Source organism: Ammospiza nelsoni, chromosome 1, assembly GCF_027579445.1.
Source record: "Ammospiza nelsoni isolate bAmmNel1 chromosome 1, bAmmNel1.pri, whole genome shotgun sequence".
Taxonomy (NCBI): domain Eukaryota; kingdom Metazoa; phylum Chordata; class Aves; order Passeriformes; family Passerellidae; genus Ammospiza; species Ammospiza nelsoni.
In genome coordinates, this window is record NC_080633.1 from 66052781 (window position 1) to 66077078 (window position 24298).

The 24298-nt window shown below is 43.4% G+C and overlaps 1 protein-coding gene across 3 annotated transcripts in view; it reads right to left on the reverse strand.

The window, feature by feature from the left end:
• Positions 1 to 15605: 15605 nt before the first annotated feature.
• HIVEP1 (HIVEP zinc finger 1) overlaps positions 15606 to 24298 on the reverse strand; it is a 123822-nt gene continuing 115129 nt past the window's right edge. For 2 of the 3 annotated variants that reach the window (XM_059476525.1, XM_059476539.1), the window contains 2 exons: positions 22457 to 22974; positions 17882 to 19604 (listed from right to left, as the gene is read on the reverse strand). In XM_059476525.1, coding sequence (XP_059332508.1) covers positions 18459 to 19604; positions 22457 to 22974 — 1664 coding nt within the window. In that variant the 3' untranslated portion in view covers positions 17882 to 18458. Of the gene's footprint in view, positions 15708 to 17881; positions 19605 to 22456; positions 22975 to 24298 lie in introns of those variants that run through there. The other variant, XM_059476532.1, reaches the window with a different exon arrangement.

Consider the following 24298-nt stretch of genomic DNA (forward strand, 5'->3'; position numbering starts at 1 on the left):
CAAGGCATGAAGAGTTTAGTACCAAGTGATGATAAATCATGGTCTCTCTTTAAAGGATTAACCACATGGGCTGTGGCAGCATGTGTTAGGTCTCCTCAGTCTGGACTGTCTCTGGAAAAGCACAAGTTTTGGGGGGTTTTGTCTTTTTCCAGCAGGATAACCTGTACCTGTAGGCTGAGCCCACACTCTACAGCTATGCCTGCCCCAGGTCATTTTTCCAGTGCAGTGGCATCATTCACCAGCCACATCTTCTTGCAAACTATCCTTCACAAATCCACCAGGGAAAGGACATAAATAGGCCTGACCTCCTGTTCTGCTTTTCATGGGCCACTGTAACTCTACTCTGCCTCAGCCCAATGAACTAACCAGAGCTTAGGAGGCTTATTCTGCTCAATTTTTTTTTGACAAATTGAGTACACTCTGAAAATTAGTACCTGATGTATGCATGGCTTGCATGTGCTGTATTTGACTGTCTTAGTTTGCTTATTTATAGATCATTAAATACAAAAATAGATTAAAGCCTTTGTATGCTAGAAAATATGTTTTGGATGGGGCTGATAAGCATCTTTTCATATGCTATTTTAATAGCAGTAAATACGTAGACATATGCGAAAACCAAGCGTTCCAATGGAAAATGTTTCAACAACAGATGCTGAACACTATTAAAGCAGGTTTTATGCTTAAAATCATGATTAAAATTATTTGAAGTTCCTAATATACTGATAATACCATTATTCTTCTCTGAGACTTCTAGATATTTTTGTGTCACTTGAACTGCAAAAGTATCTGTTTATTTGATAAATAATTTGTTGTATTTTCTTCTCTTCTCCCAGCTGCCCCTTTTTACACCCAGCCATATCCTCCCTCTCCTTGACCTGGGCTATCATCCCGTAGCTTTGCATTTGCTGCACAGAAACCCCCTTGCCCTGAGCTCTCAGTGCGGCTGAGAATCCTCCCAAAGGCTCTGCTTCTCCTCAGGAGGTGAGCTGCCACAGGGACCTGCATCCATCAGTCTGCTGTCATAGGCAATGGTGTTAGATAAAGTGTCCAGCTGGAAGGGGAGGAATGCTGCTTTTCCCATCATAAAATGCCACCCACTCCAGGGGCTGAATTGTGTCTAAGGCCCATTTGTGCTGATGTTTTCTATCATAGCAGTGCTCTCGCAGGATGCAGGTGGAGGAAGCATTTTGAGGCTTGGGGCTGTCCTGCACTCACAGGCATTTCTCAGAAAAGACCCCAAACCTGGGAAATTATACATGCGCTCCTCAAAACATGATGTTTGATCCGGGATCAGCTCTTTGCACAGGAAGCAGTGTTCTTCTCTGCAGTTATCCCCAAGTGAAAGTTGTTACTCATGCAAAGCTGTCACTTCCTCGGTCAATTTAATGCAGCAGAAATGATGACAACTCATGCAAGCATTCTTCCTGGCACATGGAATTTTTTCTGAGTAAGAAATAGCGATGCATCATTTTGGGGCTCTAACCTTTGGAAACTGCTCATGCACTCCACTCTTAATAAGCAGGCTCGGGAGGTTTTCCCCACCTCTATCTTAACATAAAGAAAATGTTTAAAACAGCCTTTTTGTTCTCAGTGATCCATAAAGAAGCATATTTTCAAATTTGTGCCCATGTTAGATTATTTATATCATTCCAATTAGTCTCTCCATGGAATTTGTTAACATGTTGTTGGCTATTTTCATCCTCCACATGAAGATGAATCTACTGGGTATCGCAGTGCTCAGATATTATGAGATTTTTTGATGAAAGACTTAAATTGCATCTGAGAAATACGAATTAGAGGGTCTAATGTCCCCCCAGAGGTTTAATTCAATACACAAAAGGAGCTGATCACTCCCTGCTGAGGTCATTACACGGGAATATTTTTTCTAGCAAACAGAGTAATTGGGACTAGTGGAGATTGTTTCCCCTGCCCCTCTCAAGAAAAAAGGATGGGTCAATTTTGGCTGCCTTCAAAGGTTCATAAGTTTTGTGAGTGATCATGCCTGAGATGAATTTTGTTGCTGTTGTTGTTTCTATAAGGAACAAAGAACTCGTGAGAACCCGAATTCATGCACAGGTATTGCTTGACATGGCGGCCTCCTCTTTTCCCCATTACAACATGGCACTGCAGGAAACCTCTGAGATCCAGGGCCCCAGAAACCTGGGTACCCAAACCTGGGTGCCAACGCCACCTCCTTTCACTATGAAACCCTTTGGAACGCAAAACACCCTCACAACATGTTCTGGGACAGTGAGAAGGAGGGTGCTCCTCCCAGAGGTTGCCCATGTCCTGGATGCCTGGAGGAGTTCATGGCCAGGGTAGCTGGCTGCCACGGGACAGCATCATGGAGCTGATCCCACACCATCTGCTGTCCCCTGTGACTGCTCTGTGGATATCTGAACTTAAGGGCTGGGCAGTGCAAGGCAGATCCAGCAAAGTCCCCACATACCCATTTAATTCCAGGATAAACAAACATGTGCTGAGGTCACCCCCAAGTTATGGCAGCGTGGGAGCCAGAGGGATGTCAGCAGGTCAGGCCGCAGGGTCAGGGAAGATGATCCCACTGCAGTCCCTGGTACAGCACCATTAACCCCAGCAGCTCCTGGGCAGTTAAAATTTAAACCCTTGCATAAGTGGTTTGCTGAACTGGTGCCAGAAGGACCAATGTCTTGCAGGACTGAGCCCATTAATTCTCACTCTCTGAGAAGTAGCAGGGGGAACAGATGAGCCAGAAAACTGAACAGCTTTGGACTGTTTGATCCAACTAGAAGGGAAAATTCCAAAGTTGAGGAAACCTCATAGGCTTTGTATAAAAAGACAAAGGGACTTCAGGGCTTTCATGCCACAGCCATGTTTGAGGCTGTGGCAACTACAACTTTGCATGGATGCAGGATATTTTTGCACAGCAAAATAAGCCAAGACATTTTTCATCATGCCAATTTGTAGGCACAAATTAGGTGTATCACTGGTGTGAAATTCATCCTCTTATTTCTAACTTGAGAAAAACTTTCCTAACGCTAATTTTTTTTCCTCAATCTCCTACTGAAGAACAAAGCACTCAGGAGAACAGGCATCCAGGAGACACACTCACTCCCTGAGTGCCACTAAACTTCTTTAATGGATACAGATGATAACAAGTATACTAAAAACAGTAAAAAAATTATGACTCAAACAGAATTAATGTACTTGCAAAACAAGGCTCTCCACCACATGAGTTTCTCCCAGTGGGGAGAGGCTGTGAGAACAAACAGGTGACACTTTTTAGTCACATCACTTAACTGCACGCCTGGAAAGCTCTCGGAGCTGCTGCTGGTGGGGATGATGCTGTGAGACCCTCTGCAGAACATAAACATTGTGCTTCAGCAAAGCCTTTCACTATGGTGTAGATGGAACCATTATTTTTCCCCAGGGTTTTAGGCACTGGATTCTTTCAGGAGCCATTTAATTATTTTCATTTTATTTCTGCTCAATCTGTATAGGAAAGCTTAGTAAAAGGACTGTTCATTTTGACAAGATTCCTCAGGGAAACCTCAAGACAAAATAGCAGTAATTTCTTCCACATATAACTCACCAAGAAAAGTAGCAGTGGAAATAAAGGGGTAATAACAGAAAGGGGAAGATTATCTTTTAAAAGCAATTGCTTAATACTAATGCACAGTGAATATATTTAATGTCTTAAATATTGGTTTACTTGGGGAAGACATGAGGAAATGTCAGGAGCAAAGAGACTCTTAGACCTAAAATGAAATTAAAATTGGCAAGTGTAAGAGGAGAGGGGAGGTAGGGGGAACGAAAATCCCACAAGTGGGAGTCCCATGGTCCTGATGAAGACTTGATGGCTGTATCCCAGCTGTGTGTTTCCTGCTGCTCGGTCTGCCAAGGCACCTGCTGACCTGCTGGCCTTACTGGCTTCCTTTCTCCTTAGAGGGAGACAGCTGAGGCAGAGACCTACAGATAAACACACAGGTCTGTCCCTGGTGTGAACTTGCTTGCAGGGAGGAGACAAGTCATGAAGTCCTGTTCCCCCTAACATGTGAGATCTTTATTTCCTCTGCTCTGAAATGTCCAACATTGCTGATCCCCAGGCTCTTGACCCAACCCTACCTTTCTTCCCATCCTCTGGTACACTCCTGACTGATGACACCTTCTTTTTTCCAAGGACACAGGCATTTCAGGGCTCTGCCTGCCACTGGCAGTCCCTTCCTTGCAGGAGTGTCCCCATGCCCCTGCTGAGAGCTTGGTGTTACTGCCTGGGGAACTTGACCTGCCAAGCCTGGGAGATGCTGCCTTCCAGAAGAGAGGGGAAACCCAATCCATCAGTTATCAGTATCTTTTCTGATTACAGATCTTTCCTCATGCCTCCACAACCAAGGCATAATCTATGTTCTTAAACTGATTAGGAGACCACAATGCTCAAGGCCTGCAAAACAGCACAATATTTTCTCACCTGTACCTGTTCTGAACCTTCTGGGCCCTGAACCTTCAAACCCACACTCAACTCTGCAGAATTTTAGTTTAGTAGCAATGAGTTGCCCCTTGGACTTCATGGGCACCTGGCTTTAGGATTGATGTGGTAACCATTCCCCCAGTCCATTACACTGCTTGCAGCGGGTCAAGCACATAAATCATGGCAGGTTTCAGGCTTGGACTTTAGGATGTAACTGTGCCCTAGAAAATGTGTTGAAAATACTCAGTTGGATCCAGCTGTAAGCTGAGGATATTGGTGGCACTGAGTGCCTGGAGGGCAGGCATGGCTCAGTGTCCAGCACATATCCCTGCAGGTAGATTCATCCTTCCCTCACACCAGGCAACCAGCCAGACACTGGGATCTTAAAAGCAAACTCCCTTCCCATAAATTCATATGTCTATAAATTTTACAGCCATGGGGAGCATTAGGACTCTCTGCTCTATCTTCTGTTTAATTGGAACCAAAGAGGCTCATTCAATAAATTCTCTGTCAGCTCAGAAGTTGTGATTGAGCCATGGAGAAAGTTATCCAAATATTGACATAAGACTGAAAGGAATGGGGAACATCACATATTAAACTCATATTGGCTATGTATCCTCATTTGCCTTCTATCTTTGTAACAACTCATGTGTCTCACTTAAGCTTCTAGCTTCAGGTCTTTGCTGCTTCTTTATTCTTTGCCAGATTGAATAATTTTTTCCTTTGCCCCTCCCTAAAAAAGAAAAAAAAAAAAAAGGAAAAAAAAAAAGAAAAAAAGAAGAAAAAAAAAAAGAAAAAAAAAGAAAAATACCCCACCCTTGTTTGAGATTTAATAGCTGGGTTTTCCAAGCTACCATCACTTATACTTCTCTCTAATCATGAGCAGGCTACTCTTTTGTTGCTAAAAGCTGATTTATTTCTTATTACCTACTCTTTTATTTTAGTGTGAGAAGCCCTGAAGAGCTTAAAGAGAGCCTCTTGAAGGAGAGACAGCAGCCATTTAGACTGTATGGCAATTTTTGTGACAGTTGCTCCTACAGATGACCCTGGCACAACAGATAGACACATGGATGTCTATCTGAGGCTCAGCTGAGGCTCCTGGTGCTTGGCCAGCAGGGCCATGTTTTGCCATAATAACAGTGCCTTTGAAGACACTTAAATTGCAGAGTTGGAATGACTTAGAGCACATGCTGATCCCAGAGTTATAATGACTGACTGGACTACTGGAGCTGTGTTTGGGCATTAAGGTATTAGGTCTTCCATATTTGATATTAATTCTCTTCATAGGGTTGTTCTCTCTAATTTTTTACAAGGCAGAACTCTTGGGAAAGGCAAAAATGAAAGCAATTATGAGAGAAACACATATTGTACAGAAAGAAAAGCCTGAGGCATGATTGCTTTTACATCAGGCAGCTGCAGGATCCCATACATAACCAACAGCAATACAAAACTGCCTTCCTCGTGGTGCAGCAGATGTGATCAGCAAAGACTTGGAGGGACACTCAGGAATTTGGTGGGTATCAAGCAGACCTGGGGATGTTCTTTTACAGTTGTTGTGGCCATATCCCTCAGGCTCACACTGGGTCAAGAATGCACAAATTTCTGCTGAACAGAAGAGAGAAAAGCAAGTGGAGAGATACCAGAACTTGTCTTCCTCACCTTATACAAACACTGTCTGAGAAAGATCCACTTTGAAATTATAGGAAAATTGATGGGAAATGGGAACAAGGAGGTAGGAAATGGTACTCTCTTAGCTGGAGACAGTCCTTGACAAAGAAGAGTCAAGGCAGGTTACTTCCACATCCCAAAGCAGCTGCAATCCTGGGCCTGCCCATCATTGCTTTTCCCAAAATCTTGCCCCATGCACAGACAACTTAGCTCTCTATGAACCCAAACTGAACTGGATTGATGCACTTCTAGTGCTCAAATCACTACCACAAGTATTAGAGGTCTGACTTGATGTTTATCACAAATAGATATTAAATATGAGACTGAGTGTAAAGCAAGCAGTCTGAGTCTAAAGCAGTCTAAAATCAGTCTGAGCACAAGAGTAATTCTTGCTACACATTGTGGCAGAAAGATCTGCTCATGTGAGCCCCAGTCCTGCTCCTTCCTCTGTGAGGCCACTGTGCCAATGAAAAATTCACCTACCCAGAGGCAGCAGCTTTCTTGCTGCCCCCTTCCATAGTCTGTCTCTCTCCTTAAGAGCTCCTCTCACAACCCACACGGCTCTCTGGCTGCTAAGCCCAGTTTATACCCCATTTCCAATCTATGAGTGTTTTCACACTGATGGGCATCTGCTCCAGGCTTCTTGTCTTATCTAGATCCTCAACCCATCAGCTCTGGGGCAATTCCTCACCTAGCTGTTCACATCTTCCATGAGACCAGGTAACAATGGTGTTCTCCTTCCCTTATTCTTTATCCTCTCCCTCGCCTTGCATCCTTCCTGACATAGCTGACTCCATATGGTGCTTCTCAAACTGGAAATCTGGTCTCTTCAGTGTCTGGATTATCCCTGAAATGACTGGAGAAGAGGAGGCTCTACAGACTCCTTTTGGCTCGCAGAGAACAAAAGGACAACTTTCTCCTTTTCCTCCTGCCGATTTTTAAAATAGAGCTATTAGTTTTCTGCATTGTTATTCTGCCTGACTTAATGAGCCATTCCCCTCAAACACTTCACATTAACGTGTTTATGTATTTGCTTGCCTGGCTGGGTTCTTTAATAGCATGCCTTTGGTTCAGGTGCTCCCAGCAGAGGCTGCTCTGCCAGGCTGCAGGAGCTCTCCATTCACTGCAGCTGTGGCTCCAAATTATGCTCTGTGACTGACTGACTCCTTTTGGGGCAATTGCTCAACAGTAATAAGGAATTTGATAAATTTGATCTTTTTCAATGGGACCCATTCACACTGTGCCTTAGAGAGATGAATCAGTCTTATTCTTAGCAGGTTTTTTTCTGCAGTTTTAGCTGAAGGTCCTAGCAGGAGGATTATTTAAGAATAGTCTAGATTAAGATATCCTGCTAACTTGAATGTGGCTAGGAAGGCTGATGCAGGGAGTATCAATAGGTTTGGGGGATTACCGTAAAAGTAAATCCATTTTAATTTTAAACAAGTTTGGCAAGCCAGTGCCATCCTTGCCAGAAAAGGGATGTCTGATCTGGCTGATAGACTCTGGTGAAGCCAGTGTCCAGTGTCAGGCTCATTCTTTTGACAGCTGTTAGAAGATCTACACCCCCAGGGCTTTTCTTCTCTCTTTTGCCTTTGTGCTGGGTAAACTCGAGTTCTGACTGATGTAGCAGCCACAAGGAGGCAAGCAGTGAGAGCAAGCCTATCTACCATTCCTACATTGTGGAAAGCTTCCTGTGAAATTGGATTAGCTCTTAAATGTTGTGTGACAGAGCTTTATGTTCTAGGTTTTGTAAATGTTCTCAAGGAAAAAGGAAAAAAAAAAATCACTCCTCAAACTCTCTATCGTTTGGGGACAATTATAGTATTGCCAGATTAATTATAGTGTTTCTACAATGCTCTCCTCTGATTCTACTGTTAGAACACAGCAGAAATCAGAGTCTGTTTTGACCTTTATTCAGAGCCTCCTGTTAAAGTGACTTTCACAACAGAACTCAATTTGTCACATTTTATTTGTACTTTAATTTTATTATTAACAGATTAATGAAGCTGGTAATGGGTTTCCCAATGCTCCCTTTGGAAATGTGAACTGTGTCCCTTCCTTACATCAATCTGCTGTCAGCAGATGAAGTGCCTTTGCAAAATGCTATTAACTGTTACCAGAAGCAATTAGTCAAAATAGCAAGTCAGCTTCAAAAGGAGAGACTCCAGATTCCCTCAGTGTGTTAGGAAAAGCGCATTAGTAGGATTTAATCTCTCCAGCAGCCACAAGCTTTAGGGCCTGCAGTAGGTGTCTGGGTAAATGACACATAGAAATGTGAACCTATCAGACTTTAATTTGCTTGAAGGAGCAATGCCAGGTTAAAAAAAAATAGAAAAAAAAAATCACTTTCCAGTGTCATTAACAGCAATCCCCACAGAGCCAGAAATGCCCATCCTCTGTTGTAAGACACTGTCTCTGTGCCAGCGTTAAAAATCCATGAGTGAAATCCTGGCCTTCCCAAAGGCAGTAGGAACTGCTTGTGACAATGCTGAGGCCAGGCTTTGGCTTCTTTGTCCTAATTTTCTGGCCCAAACAAATATTTGAAAAGTATTTCCCATCACCTTCCCAAGCATCAAATTCCAACCCCTTCTCAGAGAGCTCTCTTTTTTTATGCTGGGCCAGAAAGTCACAAGACGATTGCTGGTGAGACACACACAACCTCCAGCTCCATTTCCCCCCTGGGAAGTGATGGCTTGGCATCATCATTACTCCAACAGCTTTATTGTCTGGTCAGTATTCCACAAGGAGGGCAGCCCTGCACATGGCAGAGGGGTTGGAATGAGATGGCCTCTAAAGTCCAAAACAACAACTAAATAAACCATTTAGTGCAGTACAACCCATTCCAACCCAAGGCATGGCATGATTTGCTGGGCCTGACAAAACTGTGTTACCGTGCACGTACAGAACATGAGGTGTGCTCAGTAGATGGTCCCCAGCAGGAGGAGGTAAGAGGCTGAGCCCTTTTGAGGAACAAGGCAGCACTGGGTAAAAGGCAGCAGTCCCCAGCTCCCTTATCCCTGCCCCAGATGAACTGGCAGGGAGGAATGTGGGGGAGGTGAAGCATCTGGTTTAATGTCCTACATGCCTAGCGAAGTCTCAAGCATGTGCTGTGGTATTCCTACTGCTTCCCAGACTGGACATACCAACAATTGCCCCCCTCCTCTTTCAAATGTTGGAAAACAATGCTATCCATCACTATTTCCAGTGCATTTCTAAATACAGGTGTATTGCATATATGGGTCCAATTAAAAGGAGAAGGTCATGAAAACAACAGCAATTCCACTGATACTGAAAATAAAAAAGATTATCCATTTGTCCTCAGGAATGGGCAGTGAGGTTTCTGTTTCTATGCAGAAGGTTAATATTTTTCATGTCATTTGGCTCTAATTCCTTCAAACCCAGTCCCAGCTCCTTTGGGTGGTTGCAGTGGCCCTGATGGCTGCCTGAGCTGGATCAGGGGCAAACTCTGGGCTCAGCTCACATGCCTCTCAGAGCCCTGCCATATGCCAGCACTCCCACACTGGGGGTTTTTTTGGAGGCAAAGAACGACTCAGCACTGGGCCTTGAGGAGATTTTTCCTCAAAGAAAACATAAACAGCTGAACCCCACCCAGGGACTTGGACAAACTACAGTCTGGATAAAAATGACCACCCTTTATTTTGCCAAGACCTCATTGATTAAAAATATGCAGATCCAATGATTTTGCTGAGTGTTTGCAGAGTGTGCTCCTGCTGGATATTCTTTCCTCCACTGCCTTCAAGTGAGTAATCACAGTGCATAAGGTTAAAAGGGTTTCTTTTCCCTTCCAAGTGCAGAAGGATACAAGAAGAGTTAGAAGTCTAGGACAATAAAAGAAAGTCTGGCACAGTCCACTCTAAGATGTAAGAGCAGCACGTCCTATCTTCTTTGATAGGAGCTTCATGACAACAAAACACTGTCCTTTGGTCCCTCAGTCAGCTCTTTCCACTGATTGGTGGAAGAGCTTCTTGAAAAAACACAATGCATTCTTCAAACATTCCCATAAAAATGGCCTTCTGACTATCCAAACACATTGTCTGTCCTCTTAGATCAAGCATGGCTCTTACACTTAAACATAAGGATTAAAAGGCATCCATTAAAAGGAGAGTTTAAAATTCTATTTTAAAAAAAGCTCAGAAGCTTAAAAGACTAATTATTTGTGTAATCTTCAAGATCAAACGTTGCTGAAATAAAGACTTTAACTCCTTTATCAGATAAAACCTGTGTGCAAAGATTGCAAGGGGAGAAGAGACTATTAAGATAATCTAGTTTGACCTCATGACCTCAGGTTTTGGCATCTCACGGGCACAGGACCCTTTCAGTTGGTCATGTAGCTATATGGAAAATTGAATAAAACCACGGAGGATGCAGCAGACTACATAAACTTGAAAAAAACAGACCACAGGTGTTCATGTTTCTTTAATTTTTGTGTTTGTAGGCAAGGCTCAGTGCTTAAAGGGATAGTTCCAAGTCCTCTGCTGACACAGTTGGTGCAGGTCTTGCTGAAGCTCACGGGTGTCATTTTCCATCAGATGAGAATCTGGCCTGAGATGTTCACAACTGTAAGGGAGAACTAAGTACGTACAAAAGTGCAAATACCTAGAAAGGGCAAATTGCAGAAATCTTCGGGTAAACTACATTCCCAAAGTCTCTCTCCATTTTTCTTCTTTTTTGTCTTTCTACTTTTTATGACAAGAGCTTAGGATTATGTTCATTGTGCCAGTTTTCAGCAGGACAGGAGGGAGAAGCTGGGACACACTTCTTTGTGTGTGTCTTTTCTAATCTGTTAGAGCTGTCTGATGTCTTCATATCTAATACATTCGGGACCTTTGATCTGAGTTGGAGGATGTCTCAAGAAGGAGTGATGATTCACAGGAAAACAGGATATCCACAGGGGAGCCAGTTGCTCAGTCCAGCAGCATTAATCAGCATTAGATGTGTAAGCTCTTGCTCTGAAGCACTGTAAATAAGAAAAGCGTCACAGATCATTATAGGTGTGGGAATAAACAAAGAGAGAAACACAATTTAAACCTCTAAGTGTCAAAAATGCTTTCTGAACCACCCACTTGATTTTTTGGTGGAGCAAAACTGTCTGGTGTCCAGATGAAAACATGACTTCTGTTTTGCAAAGAGGCACTGTTTCAACACTTGCTTCTGTTCTGGCACCTAGACTGTTTTTGCAAACCAGGGACACACCTAACACTGGGTAACAGGTCTGAAATACAAGAGCTGCCTTCCTGTGCCCAGACAGCCCAACAGTCTGGTTACAGTGCCATGCTCTCCCTGGCTTGCTCTGTCTTGGTTTATCTTTCCCTCTTTCTTCTCTCCTGGCCTCCTTTCAGCCAGTGAGTGCCTGCAGCTGGCCTGGCCAGAGCACAGGAGCTTGGAGCAGCTCCTGGGAGGGAGGTGTAATTAACAGAGCTGTCCTTTCACCCAGGGACCTGAGGGACACCAACCTCCCTTGCTGTGTAATCCCTGGCTGATGAGGAGGGAGCTGGTGCTGCACTAGAGGATGCTGACTGCATCTTGCTGGCACCTCTTGGTGGCAGAGAGTGCCACCACTGTGGTGTTGGTAGCTGAGTGTAGAAAGAATGGGCAGCACCATCTCTTCCTCCTCATGCTCACGTGTTCAGGATGAAGCCCTTGTGGTTGGGTTGTACAAAGGGTGTGATCACTCTGGACACAGTGTTCCTGAAGGATACTACTTTGTTAGATCCTGTGGAGGACAGCTGGGTGCCAGAAGGGCAGCTGCTCAGGCTGGGGAATGTTTGAGCATTAGCAGAATCAGGGGATGTAGTAATGTTCTGTTCAAACAGGGAATTTTGGCTTCTTGTCAAAATTATTTCTGATTAGTCAAAAATTTCTGTCAAAATATGCCTTTTAATCCTTCATTTTGACTTGATTTGCCTTGATCATAAGGGATGGGAAGGGTTAAGTCACAAGATAATGGCTTTCCACTCAAGTGCTTCAGGTCTGGGTAGGTCCTGTTCACAGAATCATGTTTGAGTTGAAAGGGACCTTTCAAAGGTCATCTATTCCAACCCTCCTGCAATGAGGCAAACTCCTTTTGCAAAATCTGCTCCTGCATGAGGCCCAGCACTGAGCAAAATCCCTACAGGTGCACCTTGTCCTGGTGCTCCTGGGAGGTGGGTGGATGTTCTCAGTGGTGCTCCCTCCATGCTGTGTCCCTCACTGCAAGTTCATGTCCAGGGAGTGTCCAGGGATCATTCTTGCCTTCCACAGGCACTCTGTGAAAAATCCCTCATGAAAGTGGGGCTGCAACAGGGATGGAGAGCTGTGCCAACAAGTGGGCTCTGAAGTCACTTCCATATCTGGATCTGGAGCAGGAAGATGATGGGATGGCAAAGGGCTCTTAGCAGTCAGTGGTTTTAATGGAGAGCTTATTATTCATGATATGAAATGGAACTGTCACCTGTGTCACATGCTCTCTTTCTCAGAAGGAGGAATCCAGCCCTGAGGTACTTAGGTACCAACATCAAAACACCTCAGACCTGAATGACCTGAAAATGGAACTTCTGAAGCCCAAAGGGATGTTGTAACTGCCTGAACTCAACAAAAAGAGGAAATGCTGGGGGCATTTGACTTTATAAACAGCCTTCAGCTGGCCCATTTCCAGCACAAATGCCTCATGCATGGTAATGGATTTCAAATACACTAAAGAGCACAGCCACAAAACCAAACAAGCCTTAACATTTGACCTTATTGGGGAAAACAAGCCTACAATTACCAAAGAAAACTAAGCATGCCTAGCTAATTGACTCATCTCAGAACTCCAAGTTTTGTTTCCATGACTGAACCATTGGAATGTAAAGCCTTGCCATCTTTCAGCTAGCATGGTTTCCTTAGATCTCATGGACTATCTGAAAATCCCCAGTCACCTCCTAACATTGTGAGTAGTCTGTTCAGTATAAAGAGGAGAAATGTACAAACATAAATGGCAATTACACCTTTTTTTTTGTTTTTCTTTCCTGATTTAACATTCCTGGAACAAAACATGAACATCAAATCAATGAATTACAGGCTGTTACACCCTTATTGCTGTATGCTCATCCACCCATGAACATTCCATATAAAATTACCTAATAATCAATTTGAAGTACTTTAAAGTAGCTTGTTTTCATCCTAAGTCAGTAACAGAATCAGCAGTCCAGTGTCTAGAATTAAGACAGGGGTCTTATCCTCAAAGATGTAAGCCAGAAATGGTGTTAAGTCTTTGGTGTTTTAGGTATCATTTATAATGACATCTGTAGGTGCTGAGACTCCTTACAGGAAACAGAAATTTCCCTAAGACATGGGAAGACAATTCTAGCCATGTTTTTTATAGTCATCCATAATGTAACATTCACAACTAGAGACTGGCCAGAAGTCATCTAAGACGGGTGGCACTTTCTGCTCCCATGAATAACAGGAAAGCAAGGAAAGGAGGAGATGGTCATACAGGTCTGAGAGGATCTTTCCAGAGCGATGAAGCAGTGGCCCATCAGATAAGTCAGCTAAAGGTATCTTGAGTGAGCACTCTCACTTGTGTATTGTTTGGTTTCCATGGCTCTTGGCAAGTCACTCATGCTAAAACTGAGGATTTAAAAATTTGTTTTGATGAAACTGTCCCAGTGTTACACACATGTTTGAAGGGCAGTTTACAGGTTTAAACTACAATGTTTATGAAAGCTTAGTGAGGATTATCTTGCAAAAAATGAGGACTTCTGGAGTAAGTTATATAGTGACAAATTAATTTTATATTCTGTTTAACCACATGTCAGTAAACTCAAGGCAAGAAAAAATCTGTTAAGAAGCCATACAGAATGTTTAGCCAAGTGTAAGGCATGGGGTGTCTGTTTCATGGTACATCTCTGGCTTTGAGGTGGTCCATATTGTGTTCAGCCTATGTAGGTTGTCTGAGATGAAATGCATGTGATGGGCACTTGAATTTGTATGCAAAACACTGCTGTCAGACTTTCTGGCAGGGGACTGGCTGATATGGACCAACTGTGGGCTGCTCAAGCCTCAGGGCATAATTTACAGCAACCTGAAGCTCAGCAAATTACTTGAGAAAGAAAGGGACAAAGATGTGTACAGCAGCAGTAACCAAAGCAGGGCAGAGCATCCCTGCACCTACAAAGTGCTTTATTTCAGCTGGGGTCCAGAAGGTGGGAGTTGCATCTGGAGATGCAATGCTACAGGTCAAGAGATCTGAGGCCAGGTATATTGTCTATATCTGTTTCTGGTTTAGTTTTTGACCCAAGAAATGACAGGTAGGCCATGCTGTAGCTTATTAAAGCCCCAATGGGAACACAGGCACATTTAATAGAGTTCATGTTCCAAACCCATGATTATTGTTATTATATGGACATGCTGCCTCCAAAACCATGTACCCATGTCACCAGCAAATATCATGTATTGCAAAGAGAAACCAAGTAAGGTCTAAGATGAAAGAGCTACAGGCCACTGGCCACCAATTCTTTTCCTAGTGAGGGCTTTTGGCAGATCACAGGGAAGCATCTGCACAGATCCCACAGAAGCTGAGTGTCTGTACTCTGGCTGTATTTGTAGCCAGCCTTTAGCTGGCACCTGCTTGCACCCTCCTGCTGGGAATAGGTTGTGAGAAGATGCCAGAGTGTGCCTGGGTACACTGAGGGGCAAAACTTGTTCTGGCCCTTTGATGTTTAAACAGCTGTGCTGGATTTGCCAGAGGGTGTCCGACAGAGATCCCTGAGTAAACAGGGCAGTGTTATTTATTCCAATTCAGCTGTGATAATTCACACCATCTGAAGAGCAGCCTAATACTGTACTGGCAAGTTTCTGAGATATTTGCTACTGCTTTGAACAGAAGGATCCTTGGGGCAAGGCGAATGTGATTCCCCCATCACTGATGACTCTGGACAAGACAGTAAAAGTTACAACACAATTTAAAACAAAAGGAATTAATTCAGAATGAAAATGTAATTGCTAAGGCAGCAGTCACAGGCTTGTGCTCATGCAGGACACCCATGTGTGCTGACATATTTATAGATGTTGATTCCAGGCACTAACAGATGGGATGTACAGAGTTTAACCTTCTCTCAGGTCTCGTGACACTCCAAATGTTTCTTCTTGTTGCACAAGCTGTAGAGGCAACTCAAAGAATATCCATTTGGAAACACCCTAGAGGGAAGGGAAACTGTAATTTTCAGGACCACAGTCTTCTACAAAACTGTGATTTCCTACAGCCTTGATGTGAACATTAGATATATCTGCAACTACCTGCTAATAGTAGAGTTTCTGCTTCAAATGTGGCTAATCTGCTTTGTCTGGATAAGTGATGATTCAGTATTTGTCCTCAGATCTCTTGACCTGCAGCTTTACATCCTCAGAAGCAACTCCCATCTTCTGGGAGTTCTTCTCCATCTCAAGGCTCAATCAGTGCCTACTCTCTTGGTCCTTTCTCCCTGTTGTCCTAAAATGAACTTACCAAGTGACACATCTTAATGTTCCTCTTTATGACATATCTGTTGTCATGTCATTCTTACTCTTCAAGATATGCTTCCATCTCTTGCCCTTGGCATCTTCAAAACACCTAGAACAGAAAAGACAGATGCAGATCACCTGATTCACCAGGCTGAATTTTCCATTAAATTGGAGACTTCCTGGAATTAATCCTGAGCAGAATGTGAGCACACCACAAATTGCTCATCAAGTAAATATTTAAGATGTGTATACAGTAAATCTCTAGAGTTTAGTAAAATCAAGACTCAGGGGCATGTGCAACAGCAATTCCTTACCCACTGCTGCCTTCTAAAACTCAGGAAAATGGTAATAAGTTGTGATGGCATTCAAAATTTGGGGGATAGTTTTACTTTGCTGTAAAGCTATCTGATTCTGTCATCTTTTTTTGCTCATGCTTTAGACAAATATGCTCAAATTAATTACAATAGTTCTACTTTGCTGGTAGATGACCATTTCAAAGGAGCTAAAGCTAATACAAAATTTCTTGAGTTCATTAACTACAAACTGTCACCAGATTCTACTGGAAAAAGCTTCAGGCTCTTAAAGCACATGTCACACGGCAATGTTTTGGTTCTAGCTTTGGCTGGTTGGGGTAATTTCACATAGGTAAAAATTATAATGGTACAAGACACGTTGACACCACTACTACACTTATAAAAAGAACATACAAATGCACAGTGACACTCCACACAGGGCTTGCACGTAAGACACTCACAAATCTGAAGTCCGGCGCTGCGGGGAGCTGAGGACTCTTAACTCTCATCAGGTTCAATGTGAGTTGAGAGTGCTTGGTGATTCGGGGGCTGGGGCCCTCAGTGAGGCTCTGCACAGCCCTGTCAGAGACAGGAGTAATTTCCCCTTTCCAGTGTGTGTGCTCCTAATGGCTAGATTAGTACAATTGCCTGATAATCACGAGTAATAGAAATGGCTTTCTGCTACCAAAGTGCTCTTTCTGGAAGTTAATAAAGCTCATTCAACATCGCCTACAGTTTTACAACACGCTGTAATGGAATAATGTAATGAGTACAATGTGAGTACTGTACAAAAGCTGGTGTAAAGTTAAAAATGGATCTAGGGTACTGCTGCTTTTGAATATGAGCAGTGCAAGGTATGAATTAGCTCCTTGAGATGGATACAGGAGTTAATCTGTGAACAATGCGGCCCAGCTCACATTCAAATTCGCTCCCTTTTTTTTTTTTCCAGATTTGCTTCCTGTCCTTTTCTTCCAGTTGTTTTTTTATATGTTCATCCTTGTTAATTCCAAAAAAGTGATTGTGCTTTTAATTTACACCTTCCAGTTTCCTACTGGAATTTGGTTATTAAAGGGGTTATAAAAACTTCTGTAACAATGTGATAAAAGGACACAGCAGGAAACCAACTGTACTTAAAAATTGTAGCATGAATCCCAAGTCAATTTGAAACTTCTAGAAATGTGTAGCCCTGTAACTTGTCAGACGTGTCTCCTGCCATTGTTGGAACGCCCAAACACTTCAGAGATAATTTAACATTGTTTTCACTATGCGCAAACAGAGGAGTATTAAATTTCATTATTCTGGGATCCATCCATGTTTTGTATGCCCAGTATGACAGGTTTGTTGCTAAAACAGCACATTAACTGTATGTGTAAAGCCTCTAGTCCCTTCTTCTTTCCCTGCATGAGTAAGACAGACTTGTACTTAGGGAGAAAATGGCTTTGTCTACCTGTAAATGAAGATCTCCTGAAACACAGTCTCCTGAGAGGTTGATGGTAATCGGTTATGCCAAGCCCTCATTACAGTAGTGGCATTTTCAGCAACTGCATGACGGATTTTGCAATTAACACACAAAGAAGTATTCCTTTCTTGTGTAACAACATTTTAATATCAGTAAAAAGTGGTTTTATAGTTCAAGATTACAAATAAAAAAATATTTCATTGTGACCCTTTTGCGATTTGTCCTCAGGCAAGTCTTCAAATTCTAGTTAGGAAAGAAACACAAGGTGGATGGATGCTCGCTCTACGGAAAGCTGAGGGACTCCCTCCCCACTGTGCAATTGCCACATGTTTTGAATGGAAGATTTTACTCCAAGTAAAGCCCAATGAGTTACTCTCCCTCCCATGGCAGGTGAAATCTCAGGGGCTTTTACCAACACCAGATCCTTTAAAGCTGAACCAGCTGGAAGGGCATGGAAGGGCACTGAAAGGAATGAGTCAAGCACCTCTCTAGCTACTGGACTGCATCAAGAAGGCACAACATAAGCAATGGTAAAGTCAGTAAACAAAATTTTACTGTAATATTTTGTAACACAGATACTGTATTTCTCTTTGAAGTGTAAAGCTACCGTCTTACACAAGAAAGATGGACAGACCCTTTTCCAAGACTAATATGGATACAATAAATATGGAGTTTTACATACTAGATCTGTACACAGAAACTTTGTCCCACAGCCATAAAAATTTACATTTAACAGTGCAACATATAATTTAATCCTTTATTTATCTGACATAGGATGTTTACTTACTAAACACAAGCAACTACCTGGTTTTAATATACATATTTTATATATATATATATTTTATATATATATATTCAACAATCTGTACAGGTTTCTAAACATAAAACTCCAAAAAGGCACAATCGTCTATACAACATGTACAAAAATGGCTGGAGCTGACAAGAAACAACAATTATTGGTCAAGAGTTCATGATTGCACGAAGATTAGTAATGGGTTTGTGTCAGAAAAATGTGCTTTAAGTAAAGGAAGGTTTGCAAAGAAACCTGCAAGTGTTATAAAAAAAACCCAAAAAACTCTAAAAGTAAAAACACAATGAAAAACAAAAACTAGGTTGCTATTACAAGTCTATCCTCATCGTCACTGCTGCCATCACTAAACTGCACCGTGTTTTGCCGCTGGGGCGGGGCGGCCGGCCTGGGTACCTGTCTGTCCGGGGTGACAGTTCGGTGGACTGGGGACTTGCTTAACGTGTTGGGATTCACCTTGGAGCGGGGCTCTGCTGTGGCAGCCCTCTTCAACTGGAGGGCAGGGAGGTCACGCTTTGGCTTGCTGGGGTTGGCGAGGTCAGTCTTTTCAGGATCAGCTTTCCCGGGACCAGCGGGGTTGGTCACGGGGTTGGGCTCGGGATGGCTCTTCCCGCCGTACCGCTGGCCACCAGCCACCGCCTGAGGAGAAGCATCGCGGCTGGCCTCAGCCGTGGGGAAGCCGACAGGAGCGGGCTCCAGCTGGACCTCGCTGGCTTTGGAGCCCACGGTGGGTGCCTCGGAGGCTCCGTGCCCGTCGGCACTGGCAGGGCTGATGGAGGGGATGAGGGTGGGCAGGGCGATGTTCAGGATCTGCAGGCCGGGAAGGGGTCCCTGCGGGCTGGGGTTGGTGCCCTGCGGGGCCGCACCAGCTGTCAGCACCTGGAGGCCCACGGCGTTGAGGGTGATTCCCGGGGGGTGCATCTGCGGGGCAATATTGGTGTTTGCCAGGCCCAGGATGTTCACTGTCTCCATGCCCAGTGGCGGCAGAGGCTGCAGGTTGGGCGTGCCGAGCCCCTGAATGCCCGGCACGCTCACCTGGCCGATGGGAATGCACGGCACCACGCTGTTCACCTCAGCGACTCCCACGGGATTCGCGGTGGTGCCGGGGGCTGTGCCGCCGGTCTCGCCAAGGGCGCTGGTAGTTCTGTGAATCACGCTCATGGCTGGGATAGTGAGCTGCACCGGCCCCGCCTGGATGGGAACGAAGGTGGAGTAGGTGGCCAGGCCGGCAGGGACCACCTGGATGCCCCCGATGGGCACCGTGCCGTAGGGAGTCTTGGCTTGCCGCTGCGAGTGCAGGGGCAGGTGGCTGAAGAGGTGAGTCTGGGGAGCTCTCGGCTCGGCAGCCGGCTTCTCCTCCGGGATTTCGCTGTAGGGTGACGGTGCTGTCGGTGTCGGCATGCTGGGGTCTGCCAGCGAGGACGGGGAGCTGATGGAGGGCGTGCTCTGGGAGAGAACAACACATGAGTGTTAATGTGGCAGCCACCATGCCTTTCAGCAACATGAAAACGAGGGAGCTGGGAGTGCTTCCCATGCCCCCTTTTCAGAAAGAACAACAACAAATGGTTCATAGTATATAGTGTTCAGCTTAAACAATGAACTGATTTCCTTCCTTTCTTTTTCCACCTGCTTCCTCACCCACTAATTGCATTTTCCTTTCCTAATTATCCTTGCTTAATTTCTCTCAGACACTAGTGCTCAAAAACATTGCTGAGTATCTTTTGCATGTGTGTTTTAAGTGGTGAGAAGGCTTTGGAGAACTGTTTTATGTGGAAATCACCTCAGGCAAGATGGTTAAATAAGCATAAGCTGGCATTTTTGATGCACTAGGTTCCTCTCCTGAAGGCATTACAGCCTCCAGCATGCAGAGGCAGCATCGCGGCACATTTGTGCTTCTAGTGTGACAGACAGGGTGTGCAATGACAGGAGATGGCTGACAAGTACAGCTCCTGTAGAAGTGGGGGTGATGGGTGGATACTGGAGTGAGATGTGGGATCCACATCCCATTGCTGCCTCAGCTCACTGTGATTTATTTGGTGCACACACCTGGATTTATAATCCTATTTTTATCCTCCTTTTTCTTCTCTTACAGCCTACTGCTGACCAAGGCTTGCAGCTCCTTTCCTAGAACCTTCTAAAACGAGTATTCTGATTGCAATTGCAATCTCATGGTTATCTTTTTGTTTTTGGCACACTCATCACACACACGCACACCGGTGCAAATTTACTTAGTTTTTACAGTCCTAACTCTCAAAAATTCCCTAGAGCAGGCAAAAAACTCAAAATCAGAGAGAAATGCTTTTGAAATCTGCTTGTAGAAAATGTATTAGCAAAGAGAGATTATGATTAACTGGCTATGCAGTGCCATCCTGTCTAAATGAGAAGATGGATGTGAGAAAGAAGTCAACATCTTTCTCAGAACTGACACCTCACAAGAGATCCTGATGAACTGGTATGGATGCTTTTGAAGGAATGTACAACAGCCTTCCTGAGCTTTGCGGACTCCTTTTCTCTAATGCAAGATCTGGGATTCACAGTCATTCACAATAGGAACAGACTGTGGATTAACCACTGGAGACAGAAGGCTGATGCTTCTTTTGGTCTAGGAAAGGAAAAGAAAATCTGGCAATTGCTTCCTCATATTATTTACATGTCTTCCTTTTTTTTTTTTTTTAATATATTAATGCAGACAATTATTAGTACTATATAAATCTGTATTTTTAATTGCATGAATATTTACTTGAAGCTTCAGTGGCTCTATTTAACGAGGGAGTACACTCAGTTAAATGTCCTTCTGGTATCCACTAGCAGCAATGGAACCTAAACTCCAAATACTAGGATACTTCCCATTTTAAGGCAGGCATATACAGTTATCAGAGACCACTTCATTTTATTCTCTGTCACACTACAAACTCGCTCCAATTAACATTTGCCACATGAACTCACAGTTCCTACAAGCCAGGATGAACCTGTGCCAAACAATACAATGCAGCAATAATTTTTACTGTTTCTCCATGTCAACAGTTTGCTACCTTAAACTGTATAAAAAATAAATCTAGTAGAGTAAATTTATAAGTTTTCAACGAAAAAAGCTACTAAGTACTTAAAACAGATTGAAATTTTTACTTTTTATGGTTTTGAAAATTTTCTGCTACTTTTTTTCAGTAACTGCATACAGTTAGGTTTAGGCTTGGACTCGATGATCTCAAGATTTTTTCCAACCTAAATGATTAATTCTTTCTATACAATATTTCTAAATACTGCATTCATCATGGAGAAGGCAGTGCCTTGATTACCCTTTTAACTAAACTATTGTGCATTTTTTGAGCATTGCTCTGAAAAGCCTGAATGCCTTCATGGTCTGTAGCAAGAATTAAAAATTCCAGAAACTGTCTTTAGGGTCAGTCTGGTAAGTGACTTGAACCACCCCCATCACAGTCCATTAAAGCCATTGCTGAATTGGAAAAGGCTCAGCACCTGCCACTTCTCTCTGTGATTTCATGGGCACAGCTAAAAAAGAAACTGCCAGAATTACTGAATGCTCCCACAGACCTGCACACAGACTGACCTCATCTTTCTGTACACTGCTTTGAAAATCCACATGTCTAACATGTGCATGGGCAAAACACATCCTTTTCCAATTAAAATCTTCTTTCGGCTTGGACAAAAGCTGAGAGCACTGGGAACTCAGGTCTCAGCCCTGTGTTCTTCTCTCCTTTTGTTATTGTGCAAGGGCAATCTCCTAGTTTCCTTGAACATCTGGTGCTCTTTCTAATTCTACTACTAAGCATATTTGGAGGTTAGATAAACAACTGCACCTTTTTTTTTTTTAGTGAAAAGGCAAAAAACTTTGGGACTAGATTAATTTCCCTTTGGAATTACCAATTATTGTATCATCACATTTCAGAGTGAAATGATTGCTGAATTCTATCACTTTCCCCTGAAAACATAACAACCACTGTATGTTCATTCCATGCATTAGTTATTTCCTTCTGACTTGTAATACAATCTACCAGCTCCAAACATCAGCTGAAATGACCATATTACAATTAAACCTTTCAGGAAGATTACAATCAAATTTAAGTATTAGAAAAGCAATGCTCCTACAACATCCTTGTGTCTACAGTCCTATATATTTGTGCTTGGACTAATTTTAACTCTTCTGAAAGACTCATCACCAAGAATTCTAAGAATGAAGGGAAAGGCAAACATTTTGTTCTTTGAAAAATCTCCAAGAAGATTTTTTTTAGAAGGAGGACTTAAAATCCTACTCTCTCCCTGGTTTCAGACACTCCTACCTTTGTATGAGCTGCAGTTGATATTAAGGAGAGGCCCAAGGCTGTATGTGGATCAGGGTAATCCACGGACATCTGGCGACCTGGAGATGCAGGAGCAATGTCCGTCAGTGCCGCATCAGCACCGCAGGGACCCACTCCTCTCTCCTGGGCTTTGTCCTCGTGTGCTTCCTGATGGGTGGACTCTGCTGGCGACCTGGAGGTCCTGCTGACCGACTGCACTGTGCTAAGGACAGTCATCTTGGTCAGCAGTGCTTTTGGGAGGCCATCCATGGAGTCCGTGTGAGCCCCGGTGAAGCAGTCTGGAAGCCTGATGTCGTCGTCGGTGCTGGCGGCATCCTGCAGGCCGTGGCGAGAGGGCTGGTGCTGGGGGCTGGCTGTCACCGAGGGCGTTGTGGATAGCACTGACTCAGCCTGGCTGTCTTCATCATCGTCCTCGTTGTCATTCTCATCTTCATCGCCACCATCAGACTCCTCCACGTCATATCCTGACCGGTCATAGCCAAATCTTTGCTTCTCACCTGCAAAAGTGGAAGGAGAAGTTAAGGCAATGAAGGCCCTGGACTGACTGGGAAGGAAGCAGGAGAGAACAACTAAAACCACCAAAAAACCACATGACACATGTATTTTCCACTCACACCCCCCACTGCATCAAAGCAACAGGATAGACTTAAATTTTGGTTTTTATTTTCTGGCTTACATATTTAACTGTACAGCTACACAATCTTTCATCTTCTGCTTCTATGTTGTTTTTAACCTTCTGGATTTGGCTGTTTTCCTTCATGCCACTTGTAACCATTTGCTCAAAGTCACCCTTCACTCTTCTGCTTGGGGAGCAGTGAGCAGATTCCCAGTTCATTAGGTTCCCAGTGCTGACATGAGGGGCTGGTCTGTCAACCTCAGCGGTGGGATATTTCTCTGGCTGGCTCTGACTCATAAGTGGGTGTCCTTATACCTAATGTGAATCATGGCTGCACAGGTTTTTGAAGGATGCAAACAGAAAGACTGGAGGCTGTTAGTCAAGAATCTGTCTTGTTAACAGGCAAAAGAGACCAAAATTAGACCCTAGTAGATTTCTTCACTTCACTAATGTTTTGAAGGGTTTATTAAAAAATTACCTGGGATGTCCTAGGAGCCAAGAAAGCATTAATTGTATCAAAACTTACCTATGAATCTTTGTTTGCATAAAGAAGCCCTCCTTACAGCCAAACCTCTGTCTAGGGGTAAATTCTCTACAAAACACAGTTATACTGCAGCTTTTCACCTTCTTTTGTATCTGACTTGGAAAGAGTTGTCTTTAGTAAAGCGACAGAAAATCCCATCTGCTCTGTCTGATTTCAAGCCAGACTGTCTGGGATCATATTTTACAAAAGACAAAATGCTTTGAATACATTAATATTTTGTATTTGATTAAATGTCTGTCTCTTGAGCTGTCCAAAAAAACATATCTGCATAAAAATTATTTGGCTCTGTAAAACCAAAGATGTCTGGTTAGATAAAATCTGAGAGATGCTGTTCCCTAGAACAGCATCTTACTTACTTACACAGCAACTTACCATCAAAATGAACATTTCTGAAAAAAATCAGACTGTTACAAGAATTTGAATATACTGCCCATACTTTAGGCTGCTAAGTTACCAAAACCAAAACAAACATTTTGAACTCCAGATGAAATAAATGGGTTTAACTGAGCTACCTTTCAGTAAGTTACCCACTACTATAAGCCTTTATGGTTTCAAATGAGCAATTCAATTGGGAACTAATAGCTTCTTTGGAAAAATCCCTCTGTAATGACTTTCCCCCTCTTTGCCTACACACTAATTTGTACATTAGCTAAATATGGAA